Source organism: Ornithorhynchus anatinus, chromosome 7 (genome assembly GCF_004115215.2).
Source record: "Ornithorhynchus anatinus isolate Pmale09 chromosome 7, mOrnAna1.pri.v4, whole genome shotgun sequence".
In the NCBI taxonomy this organism is placed as follows: Eukaryota; Metazoa; Chordata; class Mammalia; order Monotremata; family Ornithorhynchidae; genus Ornithorhynchus; species Ornithorhynchus anatinus.
The window spans coordinates 62,790,052-62,807,122 of NC_041734.1; the positions used below are offsets into that span (position 1 = coordinate 62,790,052).

At 54.5% G+C, this 17,071-nt stretch overlaps 1 protein-coding gene across 1 annotated transcript in view; it reads left to right on the plus strand.

Moving 5' to 3' along the window:
* RASSF5 (Ras association domain family member 5) overlaps positions 1 to 16,604 on the plus strand; it is a 98,013-nt gene extending 81,409 nt beyond the window's left edge. Inside the window, exons 3-6 of the mRNA XM_029069199.2 lie at positions 9,133 to 9,261; positions 9,752 to 10,049; positions 11,225 to 11,340; positions 14,236 to 16,604. Of these exons, the coding sequence (XP_028925032.1) occupies positions 9,133 to 9,261; positions 9,752 to 10,049; positions 11,225 to 11,340; positions 14,236 to 14,388 (696 nt within the window). The 3' untranslated portion in view covers positions 14,389 to 16,604. The remainder of the gene's footprint in view (positions 1 to 9,132; positions 9,262 to 9,751; positions 10,050 to 11,224; positions 11,341 to 14,235) is intronic.
* The last annotated feature ends 467 nt before the right edge of the window (positions 16,605 to 17,071 follow it).

The window sequence follows — 17,071 nt, forward strand, 5'->3', positions numbered from 1 at the left end:
CACTGTTCTAAGCGCTGGGGTAGACACAGGGGAATCGGGCTGTCCCACGTGGGGCTCACAGCCTTCATCCCCATTTTACAGATGAGGTAACTGAGGTCCAGAGAAGTGAAGTGACTTGCCCACAGTCACACAGCTGCCGAGTGGCAGGGCCGGGATACGAACCCATGACCTCGGACTCCAAGGCCCGTGCTCTTTCCACTGAGCCACGCTGCTTCTGGCTGGGATCGGAACCCAGGTCCCCCGGCTTTTAGGCCCGCTTAGGCCACGCTGCTTCCCTGTGGAGGGCAAGTGAAGGTAGGGTGTTCTCCACATGCCCCCCCAGGGACAATGCAATGGAGATATCTGGTCTTTGACTCTGTTGGGAGACGGTCCCCATTACAGACGTCTCTTTTTCGAGCAACATCAACAGCATCACCTGCTAGCCCTGTTTAACACCCAGCGTGACCAGATAAGATCACCACCTCGACTGGGAATGCAGCCAATCCACAAGCCGAGAAGCGCTAGACTCTAAGCTCCTTGTGAGCAGGGAACATGTCTACCAACTCTTATAGTGTACTTTCCCAAGCGCTTAGTACAGTGCTCAGAGGGAGCACTCAGTCAATCAATAGGATTGATGGACGAAGAGATGTCGATTACACCGTAACCTCCCTGTCTACCCAGACGGAGGGGGTGGATGTCCGCCGATCAAACGAGAAGTTGCTGAGAGCGGACAAGGACGGGAAGAGGAGGCAGAATCAATCAGCGGTATTGATTGAGCGCTTACTATGTGTAGACCACTGAACCGAATGCATGGGAGAGTACAGTACAACGGAATTAGCAGACGTGTTCTCTGCCCGTAAAAAGCTTACAGTTCCAGAGCAGGAGAAGTGATATATGGAAGCACCGAAGTACAGTTTGAAATTATATGCGAAGCTTGGGGCGTGCAGCGAAACAGCAGTGGCAAACAGACCAGATCGATACGTGGCAATTGAGAGTGGGGCTGTTTTTTGAGCTAAAGCGGTGAGCAGGCCGTGAGGGGAAGAGGCAGAACAGGAGGCAGGTAGCGCTTACGAGCTGCGTCGACAAACAAGGAGAGTCTTCCTGGATCCGGGGTACAGAGATGAGCGGGCGGATCATGAGGGGAATGGCGGGGACCAGAGCTTTCCAGCCCACCAGGACACAGTCTTAGTCCCAGCCTGCCGGAATCTCCCTCCCCCTTAGACTGTGAGCCCCATGTGGGAAAGGGACTGAGTCCAACCAGATGATTTTGCATCTACCCCAGCGCTTAGGAAGAGCTTGGCTTAGTGGAAAGAGCATGGGCCTGGAAGTCAGAAGACCTGGGTTATAATCCTCCGGCCGATCTAATGAACTTGTACCTACCCCAGTGCTTAGAAAGGTATTTGACGCATAGTAAGCACTTAAATCCCTTTTTTTTAAAAAAAAAAAGGTCTATGAAGGGTGCTAATTGGATAGGTACCGTCCAGCTGATTACCATTTCCACAGAAATTCAATGGGATATAAAAAAAAACAACCAAGTGATAATAATAATGGTAATTATTAAGCACTTACTACGCGCCAAGCACTGTTCTAAGCGCTGGGGTAGATAAAAGGTTATCAGATTGGACACAGTCACTGTCCCGCCTGGGGATCGTAATCTAGGTAGGAGGGAGTAAGATTGAATCCCCGTTTTACAGACGAGGAAACTGAGGCACAGAGAAGTGAAGTGACTTGCCCAAGGGCACACCGCAGACAAGCGGCAGAGCCGGCATTAGAACCCAGGTCCTCCGACTGACTCCCAGGCCTGTGCTCTTTCCAATAGGCCGTGCTGCTCCCTTGTGGTATTTATTGGGCGATTACGGTGTGCATTCATTCAGTAGTATTTATTGAGCGCTTACTATGTGCAGAGCACTGTACTAAGCGCTTGGAATGTACTATACTAAGCATTTAAGAACTTCGTTACTGTCAGGAGGATTAAATTCTGAAGCAAATTGCAAGGGCGGATGTGGAGCCCCCATTCAGTCAATCAGTGGTATTTACTGAGCACAGGTCTGTACTGAGTGCTTGGGGAAGTAGAATATAGCAGAACCGGTAAACGTGTTCCCTCGCACACAAGGAACTTACAGTTTGGAGGGGAGACAAACATTTAAAAAAATTACGGATATGGACCTAAGTGCCGTAGGGCTGAGAGTGGGGTGAATAAAGGGTGCAATCCAAGTGCAGAGGTGACGCAGGAGACCGGAAGTAGGGGAAATGAGGGTTCAGTCAAGGAAGGCCTCTTGGAGGAGATGTGACTTTAAGCTCCGAAGGTGGGGAGAATGATTGTCAGATACGAAGGGGGAGAGAGTTCCAGGCCAGAGGCAGGATGTGGGTGAGAGGTCGGTGGCGAGGCAGATGAGATCGAGGCACGCTGAGCGGGTTGGCATTAGGGGAGTTTGGGTTGGGTTTTAATAGAGAGACAGGAGGTAAGGTAGGACGGGGGCAAGGGTGATGGAGTACTTTAAGCCGATCATAAGGCTTTCTGTTTGATGCGGAGGTGGATGGGCAACCACTGGAGGCTCTCGAGGACTAGGGGACGTATGGACTCGCTGTTTTGTTTTTTTTAAGCGATCCAAGCAGCAGAGTGAAGTATGGACTGGAATGGGGAGAGACGGGGAGGTCGGTACAGTAATCGAAGCGAGAATAAAATAAGGGCTTGGATTAATAAGGTGGCATTTTGGATGGAGAAAAAGAGGTGGGCTTTGGTGGTGGTGAAAAGGTAGGACTGAGAGGATTTGAATTCGTGGGATGAATGAGAGAGCTGATTCTAGGATAATGCCAAGCTTTCGGGCTGTGGGACAGGATAGTGGTGCTGTCTGTAGTGATGGGAAAGTCAGGAGGAGGACAGGATTTGGATGGGAAGATGAAGAGTCCTGTTTTGGGCCTGTTTAATTCCCCCTCCGCTTTCCTCTCCCTTCTTTACATTTCTTGGCCTTGTCTGGAGACCCCAACCTGTGGCTCTCATAGCCCTGGCACTGCCAGGCTTCGGGCTCGCTCACTGCCTTCTGGGTCAGCAGCCTTGGCCCCCTGATACACTGTGAGCTTGGGGTGCCCTCTTGTCTTCCCCCAGCCCCAAGACCACACCCAGCCCTGGTGAGGAAGCGACAGTTCTCCGAAAAAGAGGAGGAAAGGGTTGGGAAAGACTGAGTTGCTGTCATGACACCGAGTACCTCCTGCCTAGAACAGCCCGTGTGTCTGTCTGTCTGTCCTGGGGCAGAGAATGAAGCTTCAGGAATGAAAACCTGCCACGGGACTGGACTGGAAGTTCATCCTCTAGACTGCGAGCTTGTTGCAGACAAGGAACATGTCTGTTAATTATTATATTGTGCTCTCCCAAGTGCTCAGTACAGTGCTCTGCACACAGAGCTCAAGAAAAATGATTGGAGGAATGAACGGGTGTGGGACATGAGACAAGGGATTGGGTCTCCTTGGCCTTTTATTTCCGTTCCTGGGAGTGGGCTGGAGGAGGAGCCCAGACAGCCAGTTTCGATTATTCAGGGGGTGGACTCTTGGGAGTGGATTATCCAGCCCCCCTTGTTTCTCCTCTCCCCTCAATCAATCAATGATATTTATTGAGTGCTTATTGTGTGCAGAGCACGCTCAGGAGACTACCATGTAAAAAATGCATTCCCTGCCCACAGATTTTTGTTTTCAGAAATTTAAGGCAGGGGTAGAGGCTGAGAAGGGGAGGATCCACTGGAGCCCAAGGCCCTTTTACTGACGTCCTCCTTTCTGATTTCACTCCCCGTAATGTGGCTGTTTTTATTATCTGCCTCCCAAACCACTCTGATTTGTCTCTCTTGCTCTATCTGGTATGCAAGTGTGCCAAAACAAACCAGTGGACGGAAAACTCCCGCAGGGGAGTGAACGGTTAGCGCGGTTCTCTCCTAGAGGCCGTTTGGGAATCTTGAGGGTTTCCCGAAGACTAGGAAATGGGGCATTCTGATACCCTGTGACTGGGCCAGGTGGGCAAGAGGTCGTTCCAACGGTTGGTGGTGTCTCAGGGTACAGAGCGGACAGCTGGGTAGATCGTAGCGAGGGGCAGCTGCCAGCCCTGCTCACTGTCACATCTGGACGTCACCAAGACTGGCACCCCGTGATCCCCGAGGTGGCAAGTGGAGACTCCTCCGGAGAGGGGAGAAGAGGAAGGATCTTCCTAAGAGGAATAATCGTCGTGGTATTTAAGTGCTTACTAGAAGCAAGATACTCTGCTAAGCGGAGGCAACGGCAATGAGGCTGGACGTAGTCCCTGTTCCACAGGGAGCTCCCAACCTAAGTAGAAGGGAGAACACATGTGTCGAATCCCCATTTTGTAGTCGAGGAAACTGAGGCACAGAGGAGTGAAGTGACTTGCCTAACCTCATCCAGTAGGCAAGTCGAGGAGCCGGGATTAGAAACCGGGTTCCCTGACCCCGCCGTAGTGGATAGAGCACGGGTCTGGGAGTCAGAAGGTCAAGGGTTCTGATCCCGGCTCCTCCACGGGTCTGCTGAGTGACCTTGGGCAAGTCACTTCACTCGTCTGGCCCTCAGTTATCTGTAAAATGGGGATTGAGGCTGTGAGTCCCATGTAGGACAGGGATTGTGTCCAGCCTGATTTGCTTGTACCCACCCCAGCGCTTATTATAGCGCTTGGCACTTCCACTGGGCCGCGGTGCTTCTCCAGAGCCTGAAATGGAGGCCGCCGATGGCATCCGGTTTCCGAACTGGCCTCAGAGCTGAGGCCCGGTTGCTGCTGAGCCCTGGGCCCCCCGGAAGTCTCTGTCTCTGGCGTCTCCTCCGCGTCACCAACAGCATCAACCCCGCCCGGCCCCTACCAGTTCTTCCTCTTTCAGTTGTAAGCAAACCAACCTCCGGCCCCACCCCTGACCGTTCAGTGCCAGGTTCCTGCGGGGATGTTTTGCCCCCCGGGCACTGCAGGGCAGGGCTGGCGGTTGGGGGGTTTTTTTGAGAGGTTGAACGTTCATTCATTTATTCATTCATTTAATCGTATTTATTGAGCGCTTACTGTGTGCAGAGTGCTGTACTAAGCGCTGAGGAGAGTAAATACAACCATAAGCAGATATATTCCCTGCTCGCAACAAGTTTTGCGTTAATATAAACAAATGGGGAAACTCAGCCGTAGTCATAATCCCCTTCCAGTTGCCTGTCTGCCCTTCAATCTGGTGAGAGGAGAGGGAGGCCAGAACACAGGAGACACAACTAACGTCAGAAAGTCCTGATTACAAGGACAGTGGAGGTGGGAGATCTGAAATCACTTTAATAATAATAATAATGATGATTGTGATATTTGTTAAGCGACTAGAGGAAGCAGCGTGGCTCAGTGGAAAGAGCCTGGGCTTCGGAGTCAGAGGTCATGGGTTCGACTCCCGGCTCTGCCACTTGTCAGCTGTGTGACTGTGGGCAAGTCACTTCACTTCTCTGTGCCTCACTGACCTCATCTGCAAAATGGGGATTAACTGTGAGCCTCACGTGGGACAGCCCGATTACCCTGTATCTACCCCAGCGCTTAGAACAGTGCTCTGCACGTAGTAAGTGCTTAACAAATACCAACATCATTATTATTATTATTATGTGCCAGGTACCGTACTAAGTGCTGGGGTGGATCCAGGAAATCGGGTAGGACACAGTCCGTGTCCCACGTGGGGCTCACAGTCTCGATCCCCATTTTACAGATGAGGGGACTGAAGCACTGAGAAGTGAAGTGACTTGCCCGAGGTCACATAGCGGACAAGTGGAGGAGGCGGAATTAGAACCCTTGACCTTCTGACTCCCTGGTCCGTGCTCTATCCGAATCTGTTAGAAAGAGTCGCTAGACTGTAAGCTCCTTGAGGGCAGTGGTCGGATCTACTTGCTCTGTTGTACTTTTTTTTTTATGGTCTTTGTTAGCACTGCAGCATATGCCAAGCGCTGTACTAAGCACTGGGATAGATATAACATAGTCAGGTTGGACACAGTCCCCGTCCCGCATGGAGCTCACGATCTTCATCCCCATTATACAGAGGGAGACACCCGAGGCACAGAGAAATTAGGTGACTTTTCGAAGGTCACACAACAGACGAGTGGTGGCGTCGGGATTCGAACCCAGATCTTTCTGACTCCCAGGCCCATCCGCCATCCACTAGGCCATCTCAAGTGCTTACAGTGCTCTGCAAACAGTAAGTGTTCAATTATTTGAGTGACTGATAGATACTCTGCCACTCGTCTGCCGTAAGACCTTGGGCAATTCCCTTGACTTCTCTGTGCCTCAGTTACCTAATCTCTAAAATGGGGATCGAGACCGTGAGCCCCACGTGGGACAAGGGACTGTGTCCAGCCCGATTCGCTTGCATCCACCCCAGCGCAAAGTACAGTGTCCGGCGCAAAGTAAGTGCTTAACGAATTACCGTCGTCATTATTATAAAGCGGGATTTGGAGTCTTTGGTAGCGAAAGCGAATGGCATCGGGATTCTTGGCCATTCACCCGGCATAAATGGGTGCCAGAACTTGCCCGGGGCGAGCAGCCGGACCCGGGCCCGGTCTGCCCAGTTGGCCCCGGCCCCGAGGAGCATACTGGTCCAACGGACGCCTCTGCCCCGAGAGCGGCCGGGAGACCACACTGCTTCCGATAATGTTACAAGTGTTACGTACACAGGTCAAGACACAGGGGGTGTTCTCCGCTAACCGACGTGGCTGACAGAGATGATTAGGGGGTCAAGAGGCGCTGCGGGGAAGCGGGAGACCCGGTTCAGGGCCCCAGTAGAAGTGAGCTGAGCTGACGCGATCGATCGGTTGAATTCACCGAGAGCTTTTACCGTGTGCCGACAACCGTACTGTGAGCTTGGGAGAGTAGAGTATAAGTCGGTAAACACGTGCCCTGCCCACAGTCAGCTTACAGTCGAGAGGGGGAGACAGATGGGAAAAGAACTAAATAAATTACAGATATGTAGGTAGGTGCTGTGGGGCTGAGGGACGGTATGAATAGAGAAGCAGCGTGGCTCAGTGGAGAGAGCCTGGGCTTCGGAGTCAGAGGCCATGAGTTCGACTCCCGGCTCGGCCGCTTGTCAGCTGGGTGACCGCGGGCGAGTCACTTCACTTCTCTGTGCCTCAGTGACCTCATCTGTAAAATGGGGGTTAACTGTGAGCCTCACGTGGGACAACCTGATCACCCTGTATCTATCCCAGCGCTTAGAACAGTGCTCTGCACATAGTAAGCGCTTAACAAATACCAACATCATTATTAAAGGGAGCAAATCTAAGTGCAAAGGTGACGATGCAGAGGGAGTGGGAGAAGAGGAAATGAGGGCTTAGCCGGAGGCTTCAGTTCTCAGTTCCTTTCACCTGGGAGCCGGGGGGGATGGGCACAAAGACTAGTCGGGTAACTCAGTCCCCAGTCAATCAATCAATCAATCGGTGGTATTTCTTGAACGTTTACTGCATCCAGGGCACTGTACTAAGCACTTCAGAGAGTCCGATACGAATCTGTCGACGTGATCCCTGCCCCGAGGTTTGTACGATCTAGTCGGGAAGACAGTAAAGTAAACTGCAGATAAGGGAAGTGGTAGATTATAAGAATATGGACATGGCGGCTGAGGGTGGGGTGAGTGTCAAAGTGCTCTGGGGGAGGAAACGGACCCCCCCCCCCCCCAAAGTGATGGAGATGGGAGGGAGACTACGGTGGGGAGATGAGAGGTTAGTCGGGGAGGAGTTTTAGTAGAGCCTGAGTTTGATTTAAATAGGGCTCTGAAGATGGGGACCTTCAGATGTAAAGGCAGAGGGAATTCCACGCAGGTGGAAGATGAGCATGAGTCTGGTGAGAGAGACGAGAGAGAGGTCCAGAGATCGGTTGATGTTAGAGAGGACGAGTGTACGGGCTGGGTTCTAGTGCGAGATATAACAATAATAATAATGTTGGTATTTGTTAGAGCACTGTTCTAAGTGCTGGTCAGCAAGGTGAGGTCGGAGGGAGAGACCTGTGTTTATTGTTGTATCGTACTCTCCCAAGCACTTAGTACAGTGCTCTGCACACGGTAAGTGCTCCATAAATACGATTGAATGAATGAGAGCCGATCGAGTGCTTATGACTTACGATAAAAAGTTTCTGTTGGACGTGGAGATGGATGGGCAGCCGTTGGAGGTTTTGGAGGAGCGGGGATGTTTTTATAGAAAAGATTCAAGCAGCAGAGTGAACTGGGGACGGGAGAGGCCGGAAGCAGGGAGGTCGGAGGCTGATGCAGTTTCCCACCTGGGCGCTTCCCCTGGTCTGTAAGGTGCGGGCTCTGTAAGGTGTGGGGTGGTTACCGTTAAGGAAGCCCTTGTGCTCTCCTGGGAAAAAGATAATGGCCCCTTCCTGATCCTCCCTGTCCAGCGGGGGCCGGAGGAGGCCATCTGGCAGGTGCCGCTCGCTTTTTGCTCGACCAGTTGGGTGGCAGGTAGGGTTCGGCAGATAAGCCAACCCCAGGGCACATGGGAAGGTGGGCAGGTGGAGGGGATCCTCTGTGGGCACAACAGAATCGGGATCCCAGAGCCAGGAGCCCCAGGCTGGGAAGGCACGTAGGCTTGGGGGAGCGGGCGGGGGACACATCTGAAGGCGCATCCCCTCCAAGAAGCCTTCCCTGACTGAGCCCTCCTCTCCTCTTCTCCCTCTCCCTTCTCCACCGCTCTTGCTTGCTCCGGACAACCTGATAACCTTATATGGACCCCAGCGCTTAGAACGGTGCCTGGCACACAGTAAGCGCTTAACCAATACCATCATTATTATTATCCTCCCTCCCATCCCCACAGCGCATATGTATATAGCTGTAATTTATTTATCTATCTTTTATATATTTATATTAGTGTCTGTCTCCCCCTCTAGCCCGTGAGCTTATCGTGGGCAGGAATGTGTCTGTTGTTATTTGGAACTCTTCCAAGTGCTCAGTACAGGGCTTTGCACACAGTAAGTGCTCAATAGATGATTGAACGAATGAATGAGACTGAGGTTGGGTAGCCGCCGAGGCACAGGACCCGAGGGTGCTACGACGCCACGGCGGAAAGCACACCGAGCGGGTGGTGGGCGACACCGGAGTCTGGGAGGAAGGGCTCCGGCGGGCTCTGGCGGGCCGCAGTTCCCAACCCCTGTGCTCTCCGGCTCCGTTCCAGAATGTCTGCAAACCTCTGGAGGAGGAGGAAGAGGAGGAGGTGAAGCCCCGGGCCCCCACGCTGCAGGAGATCAAGCAGAAGATCGACAGCTACAATGCCAAGGAGAAGAACTGCCTGGGCATGAAGCTGGTAATTTGTGACCTCCTCTAAGTGTGTTTTCGGGGTCTGCCGGTCTGGCCACAGGGGCCTGATCTGACCCCAGGGGCAGCCCCGGGGTGAGGCTTTGAGGATCCATTATCTGTAAAATGGGGATCGAGACTGTGCTCCTCATGTGGGACGGGGACTGTGTCCAATCCGATCCACTTGTATCCACCCCAGTGCTTAGTACAGTGCCTTGGTAAGCGCTTAAAAAATCCCGTAAATATTATTATTATCCAGAGGGCGACCGGAAGGGGGCGGGGGGGTTGTAGGAGGGACCAGTGGGAAATGGATGGGGGAATCAGGGCACGCCTCTTGGAGGCAGCGACCGGCTCAGAAGAGACGCCCTGGGCCCCTCTGGCGAGGGTGGTTCCCGCCGCTGAGACAAGCGGATGGGCCCCGGTCGGTGGAGGGGGACGCGGCTGGGCCCCCGAGGGTGTCGGTCCTCCCCGCCGGCACCCGTGTCCCTTTGCTCCGGCAGGGCGACGACGGCACCTACACCGGCTTCATCAAAGTGCACCTGAAGCTGCGGCGGCCCGTGACGGTGCCCGCCGGCGTCCGGCCCCAGTCCGTGTACGACGCCCTCAAGGAGGTCAATCCGGCGGACATCACGGACAAGCGGACTTCTTTCTATCTTCCCCTGGACGCCATCAAGCAGCTGCACATCAGCAGCACCACCACGGTCAGTGAGGTCATCCAGGGCCTGCTCAAGAAGTTCATGGTGGTGGACAATCCCCAGAAATTCGCCCTCTTCAAGCAGATACGCAAGGACGGGCAAGGTAGGTAGCCGGCTGGACTTCCTCTCCCCCTCACCCGTTCACCGTCAGTCAAAATCAGTGGTATTTATTGAGTGTCTACTGGGTACAGAGCACTGAAGTAATCGCCTGGAAGGGCACAGTAAGACAGGGTTGGTAGGTTCCCTGCCCACAACGAGCTTCCAGTCTATTGGCATCGTGAGAAGCAGCGTGGCCCAGTGGATAGAGCACAGGCCCGGGAGTCAGAAAGTCGTGGGTTCTGATCCCGGCTCCGCCACTTGTCTGCTGTGTGGCCTTGGGCAAATCACTTCACTTCTCTGTGCCTCAGTTTCCTCCTCTGTAAAATGGGACTTGAGACTGTGAGCCCAGCGTGGGACGGGGACTGTGTACATCCCGCTTTGCCTGTATCCGCCCCAGCGCTCAGAACAGTACCCGGTACATAGTAAGCGCTTAACAAATACCACAGTTATTATCATCTCCCATGCCGCTCTCCCCCTCCTCTGTGCTCTGGGCGGGAAGGATGGGAGCCGGGTGCGGAGGGTGCCGGGTACCCCTGCAGGTTGCTGAGAGAAGGCGAAGCTGGCACCTCGCCTCATCCAAACGTTTGCAAGGTGGCAAAGAGCTCTAAGCCGAGGGAATCTGGTTCTACCCCCACATCTGCCGGGTGTTCTTGGACAAATCACCCGAGAAGCAGTGTGGCCTAGTGGAAAGAGCAAAGGCCTGGGAGTCGGGGGACCTGGGTTCCGATCCTGGCCCTGCCACTTGCCGGACAAGTCACTTCACCTCGGTTTCATCATCTGTAGAATGGGGATTTGCTATCTGTTCTCCCTCCCCCCTAGACCGTAGGCCTCATGTGGTTCAGGGACTGTCTGATCTAATTGCATTTTGTGTACCCCGATGCTGATACAGTGCTTAATACTGTCATTAGTATTATAATTACTATCATTATGACTTCTTCCCTCGACCTCTCCCTGCCTCCACAGAGATGGTGGGGGAGGAAGTTGGGCCAGAGCTGTTTGAACTCTAGAGAGTGGGGTGTTGCTATTCAGCTGTGACGAGTGGTGGTCCTTCTTGGGTGTCTGGGCAGAGTGGGTCGGTCTTCCACCGGGGGGGATGTCTCGGTCCCGTTCTCCTTCGTTCCCCGTCCCTGAAAGGAACGGTGGAGGGCCGGGCAACTTTGCTCCTCGGTTGCTTTGCAGTGCTCTTCCAGAAACTCTCCATCGCAGACTGCCCCCTCTACCTCCGCCTGTTGGCCGGCCCGGACACGGACGTCCTCAGTTTCGTGCTGAAGGAGAATGAAACCGGGGAAGTGGAGGTAGGTCTGGGGCCCGCGGGACCACGGCACCGGCTCGGGGACGCGTCTCGCGCTGCCCACGCCTCGTTTAGATTTAAAAAGTAGCCCCCCGCCCGGCTTCGGGATTCCCGAAGCCGGGCCACCCCGAGCAGAACGGCAGCGAGGTCTTTCTGCTGATGATGTCGGTCAAGCTTGCCAGTGGCCACGTGCCCACTCACCTGGGTAAAACCGCGGCAAGACCAAATCATCCAAACTGATTGGGGGCTGGGGGGAATTGGGAAGGGGGGCAGAGAGGACCGGGGTTAACGTGGACAGTTGAGAGATCCGATAGCAAGGCCCCGATTTTTTTTCCTCGAGACACTGGTGTTCCCACTTTAATCCAGATATCTAGACTTCGGGGTGTCTAACTAAACGAGGTCCGGTCTGGCCAATCCCTTGTCTTGAAGAACCGGTGTTCGGATAATTAGCTTTCCACAGTAACAGGGGAGGCCAGGTGAGCCGCAAAAATGCTAATGCGGCCCAGTTTAGTCCTGGCGTGATGGGACGTGGGCGTGCCGAAATACTCTTGCACTCCTTTCCGTGGCTGTTTTAAGTAGGCTGGCAGGTCGGCCAGACCTGGGGTTCAGAACGGGGATTATCTCATGCTCCGGCCCGGCCAGGCTAGTAGGGAAGGAGGGCTGGGAAACTCTGCTTCCCACGGAGGATTTGGCTTCCAGTCCGGCAGAAGGCATCCAGGAGCGGGATGGGCGGAAATGGGGCACATCTCCCTGCCGGTTCGGCCTCGAAAAGGCTATTTCATCCTTCGGCAGGGAGAGATGAAGGGGCCCGCTCTGTAGCCGAGTCCCTGAGCCCATCTTCCCCAGAGATGACTAATAATAATGTTGGTGTTTGTTAAGCGCTTACTGTGGGCCGAGCACTGTTCTAAGCGCTGGGGTAGACACAGGGGGATCGGGTCGTCCCACGTGGGGCTTACAGTCTTAATCCCCATTTTACAGATGAGGGAACTGAGGCACCGAGAAGTTCAGTGACTTGCCCGAAGTCACACAGCCAAGTGGCCGAGCTGGGATTCGAACCCATGACCTCTGACTCCAAAGCCCGTGCTCTTTCCACTGAGCCACGCTGCTTCTCTATAATAATAATGTTGGTATTCGTTAAGCGCTTACTATGTGCACAGCACTGTTCTAAGCGCTGGGGGAGATCCAGGGTCATCAGGTTGTCCCACGTGAGGCTCAGTCTTCAACCCCATTTTACCGATGAGGTAACTGAGGCCCAGAGAAGTGAAGTGACTTGCCCACAGTCACCCAGCTGACGAGTGGCAGAGCCGGGGAATCGAACCCATGACCTCCAACAGAGAAGGCAGCCAGTCCAGGATTTTTTGGGTGTCAGTAAACAGAGCCTCTGGGATTAGCGGGAACGGCAAACAAGTCAAGGCTAGAACATGATGAGTGTAAGATCAGTCATCCTTATCGACAAGAAGCAGGCCCAGGCTTCGGGGGGACCGGTGAGAAGGCAGCTCCGTCCTCCAAGAACTTTCAAATTTAGGAGGGAGGCAGGAAAGGCAAACAACCAGGGCAGCGCTCTGATCGTAGAGGGTGCTCAGTATATATCGATGAATGGTGGCAATTTCTTTTCCACTTGCACACCCCCAGGTAAACAGATGAGTACTCGTGAAGTGTCTTTTGGTGGTGCAGGAGAGGGTAGCTGTTCTAAAAGTTCAAGCGATCTGGGGCAGGAGACCTGAATCAGGAGAGGTGGGACGTGGACTGTGTCCAACCTATCTTGTATCTACTCCAGCGCTTAGTACAGTGCTCGGCACATAGTAAGTGCTTAGCAAGTACCATCATTTAAAAAAAGAGGAGGGGTAGGAGCCCACACAGGGGGCGGTGAGGAAGTTGCCCTTGACCCAACCAGGCTGGGATTGCCTGCTAGGGTCCCTCTCCGCACTTCTCAAGTATGACCTCTTACTCCCACCTCTTCATTAGTGGTCAAGTGGTTAAAATGCAAATTTTCCCGATCTAAAACAGAAACAGATCCAGGGCTCCGTGTTACCGGGGCGATGACCCCCATCTTGGCGAGAACCTGGGCCGAGCTCCCTTCCCCTTTCTCCCGGGGGCCGGGGAGCGGAGAGGCAAAGGGGAAGGGGAAAGAGAAGAAGGGCAGGCTTATTTGAATCCAGGGCACCGCCGTCTCGTCAACAAGCCTGTCTGGGCAGGTCCGGGGCCCGAGTCACCTCAGGCTTTCCAGCTGGAACTCAACCTGGCCCGGGCTCGGGCCAGATACGGCCCAGCTTCTTCACGGCAGGAAAGCCCTTCCCGACTGAGGTCACTCGAGCTCACGAACGGCAGTGGGAAATCAGGCAGACGGGCTTGATAAGTGATAAATAAATAATGGCATTCGTTACATGCTTACTGTGTGCCAGACACCGTACTGAGCGCTGGGGTGGATAGAAGCCTGATCCCAGGAAGCTCGTAAGCAAAGCTGGGTGGGAAGACTTTCTCCTCTCACCCCGAGCCTGGGGGGTGGGGGAGGTTACCTTGCCTCAGGGCCCAAAAAGCTGGAGGTGGGGGCAGATCCAGGTGCCCGGGGAGCGATCCCACAACCCTCCACCCTGCCGCTGGTCTGCCGTGGAGGAGTGGATGTGGGAGAATCCCAGCTCCAGGCGGGGAGGGGCTCCAGGAGAACCTCTGCTACCGCTCTGGGCCGGAACCGGAAAGGCTGCTTTGTTGCCGGGGCCATCCTGAGATCCGTCTTCTGCCCCGAGTCCCCTCGCGCCAGCCCGCCAGGGGCCCGGGGCGGACCGGCACTGCCACGGGGTGAGCCCAGGGGTATGACCGAGTGGTCTAGCTCAGCCTTGGATTTCCCCTTTCAAACCACCGCCATCTTCTTTCCCCACCCACCCCATCTTTTCCCCAACAGTGGGACGCCTTCTCTATCCCGGAGCTGCAGAATTTCCTCATCATCCTGGACAAAGAGGAGAACGAGAAGATCCAGCAAGTGCACAAGAAGTACAGCAAGTTTAGGCAGAAACTGCAAAAGTCCCTGAAAGACGCCCAAGGCCAACCGGGGTAGTTTCCCCCAACTTTGCCCCTCGTCGGTCCCAAGGAGGATGGATGGATGGATGGGATTATTTCACGACGACACTTTCTCAGGACTCCCCCTGGCTGGGCACGTCCCCGATCCCACACCCAGTTGCTCCAGAAGTGGCACACCCCTGCCAAAGGACTAGCCTTTCCTGTTGGATTTTATTTTCTACATCCCTCCCTGGCTGGGAACTCTGCTCCAGGGACACTGCCAGTCTATTAAGAAAGAAAAGTCTCCTTCTCTCTCCCAGCCCGTGGACTCTTCCCAAGCCAAATACAGCTGCTGCTGCTGCTGCTCCCCTCCGGAGCGCCCAGCCGAGGAGGCGGCCCCTCCCAGCAAACCATGACAGAGGAAAGACCGAAAACAACAAAAAAATGTTAAGGCACGAGCGCTCTCCCCCGGCCTTTCACGCTGACTCGGTTTCCCTTGACCCAGGCCCTCACCCCCCTCCTCCCACAGACGGCTTTATTTATTTTATGGGTGGCGTGGGCTGCATCTGGTGAGGACCGCCCGCTTCTCCCGAAGTGGGTAAAACCGAGTCACGAGGTCCGGGAGATCGGGGGGCGGGGTGGAGGCGGTCGATCCTCCTCTATACACCAAATGGACCATCCCTCTGGCACAGAGCCTCCGCCCAGAGCAGCTGGGCTGTGACCTCAAGGACTTAGGCCTAGGCAGGCCGGAATTTCAGGCTTCCAGGTGAGAAGGGAGCCCGTTGGGTCAGGCGCAGGATGGTGCGTGAGCGGTCGTGCGTTTGTGGGTGCACCCGGTTGGTGTCGATGCATTAGGGTTTGCTTTTGAGAAATATTACTGCAATCTGCCTTTGTTCTGCTGCCTTCTCCCAAGGACCCCAGCCCATCCCCGCCCTTCTTTTCTCCTCGGAGGGAGGAAAATGGGGGTGGTCGGATAAACCCAGCCTCCCCGTCCCAGCCCGTCCATCCTCCATCCCGGAGTCGTCCGGGGCTTGGGGGTGGGGAGGTCAGTCCCCTCCCACGCTGATCCCCGTTCTCCCTTGGGCCTCTGCTCCGTCCCAGGCCCAAAGGGCGACTCCGCGAAACTCCGCACTTTCCCGACCAACCCGCTGCCTCCTTTCCAGACCCCTGACTGGGCGCATCCTGTCCCCGGTGTGACCTGAGGCTGGAAGGCCACAAGCATCTCTTGACTCTCCCCACCCGCCAAGTCCTCTCCCTCTCCTTTGACCTCAGTGCCTTTTTTAATGTCAAAGTGAGGACAGGATAGAAAGGCTCCAGGGTGGGCCTCCCCTCTGCTGCTGTCCCCACGAGAAGGGTGACAGGTACCCGGGCCAAGCGGAGTGCGGGAAAGGGGACGAGGACACGAAGCTTACGTTCCCCCGCAGTGGCCCGGGGAGAACACGGTGGTCGGTGGGGATGGAGGGCAAAAGCGGCCGCCAACTTGGGGGCTCGCTCTCCCCCTCTTGGGTGAACCACCAGGATGGCGGCAATGGGTCCAAAGTACATGGGGAAAAGAGGAGTGACTTTTTTCCCCCCTGCTGTCCCTGCTGGAAGGGGAAGCTGGTACCTAATGCTCTGCCTTCGGGGAGCAGCAGCCCCCACTGCCTCCACTCCGGCCCCGGAGAGGACGGTGACCTCTCGCTACAAGCTGTAAAGATTAAAGCCGCAAAAGCTGCATGCTCGATAGTTTTTTTTAAAAAAACTCCATCTCGCAACTTCCCTCCGGTGTAAGTTTTCAAATGGAAAAGTCCTTTTCTCCTGCTTCTCCACCCCCCCGCCCCCCGTCGCAAGCCCAGCATGTCTTTAAACAAGGCACACGGCCATAGCTGGCTTACCGTGAATGCTGCTGAAAACCTCCCTTTGCTGGGATGGCTATTTTTTTTAAAAGAGAAAAACAAAAACCGTTAAATATATAGAGAGAGCGAGAGAGAGGGGGATGGGGGCATTTATACTTAAAAAAAAAAAATAATAAACTATTGAAAAGTTCAGATCCTAACTGAAGCCCAGCTTGACACTGGTCTTGAGCTGAGCTGAGGTCTCAGTCTCTCCCAAGGTTGTAGGGTCAGTATCCTTTCCCTCCACAAGCTGGGTGTGACTGCCGGCGACGTTGCTAGGGTTGTGTTGCTCGACGAGCGAGCGTGTTGCGTGGATTACTTTTTATTTTAATGTCAGTTTGTCTTGTAAAAACAAAAGCGAATAAATAAACGCTTTCTCGGCCAAACACGCCCTCCGAAATGCTGTTCATTTCCCTCCTTACCCTCTCATTCCCAAATTTACCCGGGGTGGGGAGGGGGCATTTTTTCCGGAAAGTTGGGGAATTGTTGTTCTCTCCCCTCCAGGTACGGAGTCGGAGGAAAAAGGGGCTTTTGCCATTGGCCGGGAGAGCTAAGCTAGATATAAGGAAGAATTTTCTGCCAGGAAACGAGCTGCTTAAAACAGGCAACCGCGAAGGAAGATATTTAAAGGGAGAAAAGTCGGCTGGATGGTTCGGGCATCCTCCTGCATAGAGACAGATAAGCTCGTCGAGGGTAGGGGCTGCGCCTTTTAGGGCCTGAACCCTCCCCAGGCGTTTAGGACAGGGCTCTGCATCCAGTGCTCACTAAACACAAAAGACTGAGGGACCTTTAGCAGTCTCTGCCCCATAGCCGGAGTCTGCCTTGGCAAAGACCAGGCACCTTCAGTAACAACCGCTGCCAACGTAA